A 5,524-nucleotide genomic window follows, 5' to 3' on the forward strand; every position below is an offset into this window, starting at 1 on the left:
ATGTGTACTTGTAGTGATGATTTTGTTGAATTATTATTAAACAAAACACAAAATAATAAACGACTAGGATGCTTGTCTGTATAAAACTTAAACTTTTCTTGTGAATTCTCTAACAATTACACAGCATTAATTCGTTGGCTCTAATTCTCGGGATTTCGTGTTATCCATTGGAAATGTTACAGATTTTGTGAAAAACGTTTTGTTTGTGTTAGGAAATTGTGGAGAAAAATACTCCGTTGAAAATGAATCTCAGATATTAGTAAAATTAATGTAAATATAAATATTTTCTAGTGTACTTCGGATGAAAACTGAATATATATGTTTTATTTATGTCAGTTTTGTATTATTCATTTTGTTGAAAGTTTGAGAATTCTTATCGTTGGTTTGTCGAGTAAAAATCGTTCTTAATAACCATAACTAGCACCTTTTTTCGCATTTTCGCAAAACGAGAACATAACTGGCACTATTTTCATGTTCATATTCATATTTAAACAGCAGATGTTTAAAGTGTATTAATTTGTGTAATCCTACAATCTTATTGATGGGAAAGGCTTCCTGGAAGCACTGTATATGTAACCCTTTAATCGATTAGTGGAAACGAGACTCGTGTATATAGGCCTAAGATATTATTAGTTTCAACCAAATCAATGTGGTTTTAATAGGAAAGTAGTTCTTCCTATTTATTTTTCACAAGATTTATAATAATACTAACGTTATTATAACAGTAAAGTTATTACACTCATCAAAATGTGTTAAATTGAACAGTCTTTAAAGACACCTTCTAAATTTATTTCTTTTTTTTTATCCAATAACGTTTAGTTTTAAAATCCGGCTAAATAGATGAAATTTAGTAAAGTTCTTTAATTATCATCACATTTTACACTTTGTCTTCTTAACGAATAATTTATTGAGTTATTAATCAAAATATATAGTTTATGTACTGAAAAATTGAGTCATATTTATGTTCACGAACATGACCATTCAGAAGTTTAACTTTATTTTTTAAAGCTAATATTTTTGCATTTTATTTCGTGGGATTAAAGCAACATTAGCAAGATGTGTAATACATCTCGCAATCAAAGGTGCGGAGTAGTTTCAATAACTCAAAAAAAACAACAACAAAAACTAACAAGCAACGAAATGCTTTTGAATTTCTTTGATTTACAGCTTTAGAAAAGAATCACGGCTTGGGTATGTGCTCTTCAAGGTGTCGGCCACAAAGCTTCCGATGTTATGCTGAACGCTGCTCACAACTGGACGTGTAATGGACGGTGTGTGTTTTTTGTACGACAAGCCATAAGATCCAGCGTGGGCTCCGAAAGGAGTGCTGGATACAAAAGTGCTGCCATATGCTTGGGGAACTTGTGCGTAGGTTCCTCCATAGGTTCGGTGAGGAACACTGGTGCCGTAGGACGAGTGAAATCTTGTTGTGTATCCATCAGAGTAGCTGGAGACTTTAGGAGGTGGCGACACGTGGTAGTCTACGGGTTTAGCGTCTCCCGTTCCGAGAGTTTTCTCCACGGTGACAACTTTGGAACGAGCGTATCCTTGATGAATGGGTGTATGTGTGTTAGGACCAGGGTGGCTGTATGCGAAGCTGGTTGAGTATTTCCTGGGTGTACTGGTGCCGTAGGACGAGTGGAACCCTGTACTGTACCCACCAGAATAGCTGGAGACTTTAGGAGGTGGCGCCACGTGGTAGTTTACTGCATCACCATCTTCGGTTCCTGTTTTCTTTTCCACGCTGATCACTTTAGTACGAGCGTATTCCGTAGCGAAAGGCTTGCCGTAACCGTAGCTGGAGACGAAACCGCCTTGATCACCATAGAGGTCAGAGGCCACGACACAGGCCAATAAAAAGAAAAAGACGACACAGCCCTGTAATGTAAAATGAAAATAATTTAATTCCAAAAAGAGTTATTCTCTAGTGGGCAACAATCTATTCCAAAAAAAGAGTTATTCTCTAGTGGACAGCAATCCTCTGCTTGCATGTTTTAGATAATAGTCTGCTGAATATTTTCCTCTTCCTAAGTTCTGATCACAGGAGTTTATATCCAATCAAATGTTTCTTATTTAACAAGAAGCTCTGCTTAAAAATTCTTTTATCCTAAAATCCGATTACAAGAGTTTCCACCCAATCAAATATTTTTCCTGTAACAAGAGAATATATTTAAAATTTGCCTCTTCCGAAAAACTGTTTACGATAGTCTTCATCCAATCAAATATTTATTCTGTAACAACAAAAAAAAAAAAGCTTAAAATTTGCCTTTTTCTAAAATCAGATTTGAACATTTTCCATTCTAGTTAAACATTTCGTCTGTGATAAGAAAAACCTATTTATAATTTGTCTTTTCATAAAATCCGATTAGAAAAGTTTCCGTCAAATCAAACGTGTCTCCACTGTGTGGTAAACGTTTTATTTTGAAATTAACTTCTTAAGCAATAGGATTAAAGTCCTGAGCAAATTTGTTTCCAGTTTTCAAATACATAAAATATGAATTTTTTATCAGTTCAGTTTTAGATTTTATGTTGGACGTATGTGTGACCAATAGGCTTCAGGAGGTCAGGTTGAAAATCGATTCCGACAGATTGTTAAAAAGGAGTGATCAGACGAATGTTTTAGATTTGATGTTGGACGTATGTGTGACCAATAGGCTTCAGGAGGTCAGGTTGAAAATCGATTCCGACAGATTGTTAAGAAGGAGTGATCAGACGAATGTTTTAGATTTGATGTTGGACGTATGTTTGACCAATAGGCTTCAGGAGGACAGGTTGAAAATCGATTCCGACAGATTGTTAAGGAGTGATCAGACGAATGTTTTAGATTTGATGTTGGACATATGTGTGACCAATAGGCTTCAGGAGGACAGGTTGAAAATCGATTCCGACAGATTGTTAAGAAGGAGTGATCAGACGAATTAAAGCCTCAAATTACAATTTCCAATAATCTCAATATATGGAACAACAGTTTAAAACGAAAACTCAAACATTTCTACGTCTAATATGCTTAGGTTTTATAACAAAATTCAAATGCAAAATATGTTATTCGTTAACCACAAGAACAACATTTTGTGCAAGTCAAAACATGTTATTCATTAACCACAAGAACAACATTTGTGCAAGTCAAAACATGTTATTCATTAACCACAAGAACAACATTTTGTGCAAGTCAAAACATGTTATTCATTAACCACAAGAACAACATTTTGTGCAAGTCAAAATATGTTATTCATTAACCACAAGAACAACATTTTGTGCAAGTCAAAATATCTTATTCATTAACCACAAGAACAACATTTTGTGCACGTCCGAAAGAACTGGATTTACATGAAAGTCTTCAAAACGTTTGAAAACAAATAAACAAAAAATACCTGCACTCCTTACAATTAAAATTCACGATATAGTGATCGCATATCTATTTACTTACACATGCTCCTGTCATCTTGAAGTTCGATTAGAAAACGGAAAGACGTGAACACGATTCGAACAACAAATGGTAGTTCAGGAATTCAGCAAATGCCCTTTTAAATAAAGGTTTGGTTTCGGTGACGTCATTAACTGACCGGCCCGTCTTCATAACTTTCTCTTTCTGACCGTTAGGTGCCTGGGGTGGTTAAACATGTGTGATACACTTTAAAAACAAGGACACTAGGGGACGACAACCTGCAATATTTTTATAAGTGTATTCTGGGGCTTACCTTAAGGCTCTAAGGTTTAATGTGGGATATTTTGTTCTAATTAGAGAACATAGGGAAGAAAATGTATATATTATCACAGACTTAGGAAACAATGTTATATTTATGTTTATAAACTTTCAGCGAAACTTTGAAAGCGTATTTTTTAGAACTTAACATTATGATAAAACTAACTGCAGTTTTTCATATATTTCAAATGTTTTGCTAAATCAACATATTATACCACCTTAATGAACTAGGTGAGGCTGTAATTTTACTGGGCGGTGTCTTCTCCTTTAAGGAACATTCATAATCGTTCCCTAAAACTACATTGGATTCTCCAGGTCAGTAGGTCCTGGTTCGGTAAACGAAGCCTCAAAACATTGGTACAAACTTTACACGTTACATTAATTTTCAGAAAAACGTTTTACCTCCCAAAGTGATTTTTCCAGTTTTTTATTTCTGCTTTACCTAAATAATCAAAAAATTGCTTTAGAATTCTATGTTATTTCCTTGTGCCGCCATTTGTGACCCAGACAGTTTTGTCTGTAAATTGTTCACATTTCCAATAAATAAGACATAAGATAAGTCTGAAGCAAGAAATAATAGACCAACATTCCTATTCTGGTTGAATCATCTTTGTATCTGTTTTTCTATTATTTCAAGAAACATTAACCACATAAAGTTCAAAAAAGCCTTTTCTTAAATCAAATATCTACGTACGTTGTCTTCGTTTTGATAGAAAGTTGAGTACAGAAATATATTATTATGAAAATTAACGATTCTAGCAAATTCTTCCAGCTCGAGTAGGACTAAAACTTGGAAAGTAAATGACTATTGAAATAAGTACTATAACGTCAATAGATACTTCTGAGTACCGATACACGATGAAAAATTGAGTATCAGTACAAGTTGAAGAATTGGGTTTAATAGATACTTCTTCAAATTCCACGTACCAGTACAATATGAAGAATTGGGTTTAATAGATACTACTTTAACTTCTAAGTACCAGTACGAAATGAAGTATTAATTTGGATAGACACTCGTGTAAATCGTAATTACAAGTACAAGATGAAAAATGTGGTTTGATAGATACTTCTTTAAATCGTCAGTACCAGTAGAAGATGAAGAATTGGGTTTGATGGATTCTTCTGTAAGTCGTAAGTACCAGTAGAAGAAGAAGAATTGGATTGGATAGATACTACTTTAAATTCTAAGTACCAGTACAAGATCAAAAATTGGGTTTGATAGATTCTTCTGTAAATCCTAAGAACCAGTAGATGAAGAATTCGGTTTGATAGATACTTCTTAAATCCTAAGTACCAGTAATGGACGAAACTTGGGTTTTATAGATACTTCTTTAAATTCTGAGTAGCACCACAAGATGAAGAATTGGGTTTCACATATACCTCTGTAAATCGAAAGTACCAGTATAGGATGAAAAACTGGGAATGATAGACACTTCTGTAAATCGTAAGTACCAGTACAAGATGAAAAATTAGCTTTGATAGATAATTTTTTAAATCCTAAGTACCAGTACAAGATCAAAAAATGGGCTTGATAGATACTTCTGTAATTCTAAAGTACCAGTACAAGATGAAGAATTGGGTTTGATGGATACCTCTTTAAATCCTAAGTACCAGTAGAAGATGAAAAATTGGGTTTGATAGATGCTTCTGTAAATGTTAAGTAACAGTACAAGATGAAGAATTGGGTTTGATAGATACTTCTGTAAATGTTAAGTAACAGTACAAGATGAAGAATTGGGTTTGATAGATACTTCTGTAAATGTTAAGTAACAGTACAAGATGAAGAATTGGGCTTGATAGATACTTCTGTAATTCTAAAGT

The 5,524-nt window shown here is 33.8% G+C and overlaps 1 protein-coding gene across 1 annotated transcript; it reads right to left on the reverse strand.

Moving 5' to 3' along the window:
* Positions 1-852: 852 nt before the first annotated feature.
* LOC111083677 lies at positions 853-3,513 on the reverse strand. Its single transcript, XM_022380330.1, has 2 exons — positions 3,428-3,513; positions 853-1,878 (listed from the first exon to the last, which is right to left on the reverse strand). Exons 1-2 carry the CDS (start codon positions 3,440-3,442, stop codon positions 1,162-1,164), a joined length of 732 nt encoding a protein of 243 aa, XP_022236038.1. The 5' UTR covers positions 3,443-3,513; the 3' UTR covers positions 853-1,161.
* Between the last annotated feature and the right edge of the window lie 2,011 nt (positions 3,514-5,524).

Source organism: Limulus polyphemus, unplaced genomic scaffold (genome assembly GCF_000517525.1).
Source record: "Limulus polyphemus unplaced genomic scaffold, Limulus_polyphemus-2.1.2 Scaffold10656, whole genome shotgun sequence".
Lineage (NCBI taxonomy): Eukaryota > Metazoa > Arthropoda > Merostomata > Xiphosura > Limulidae > Limulus > Limulus polyphemus.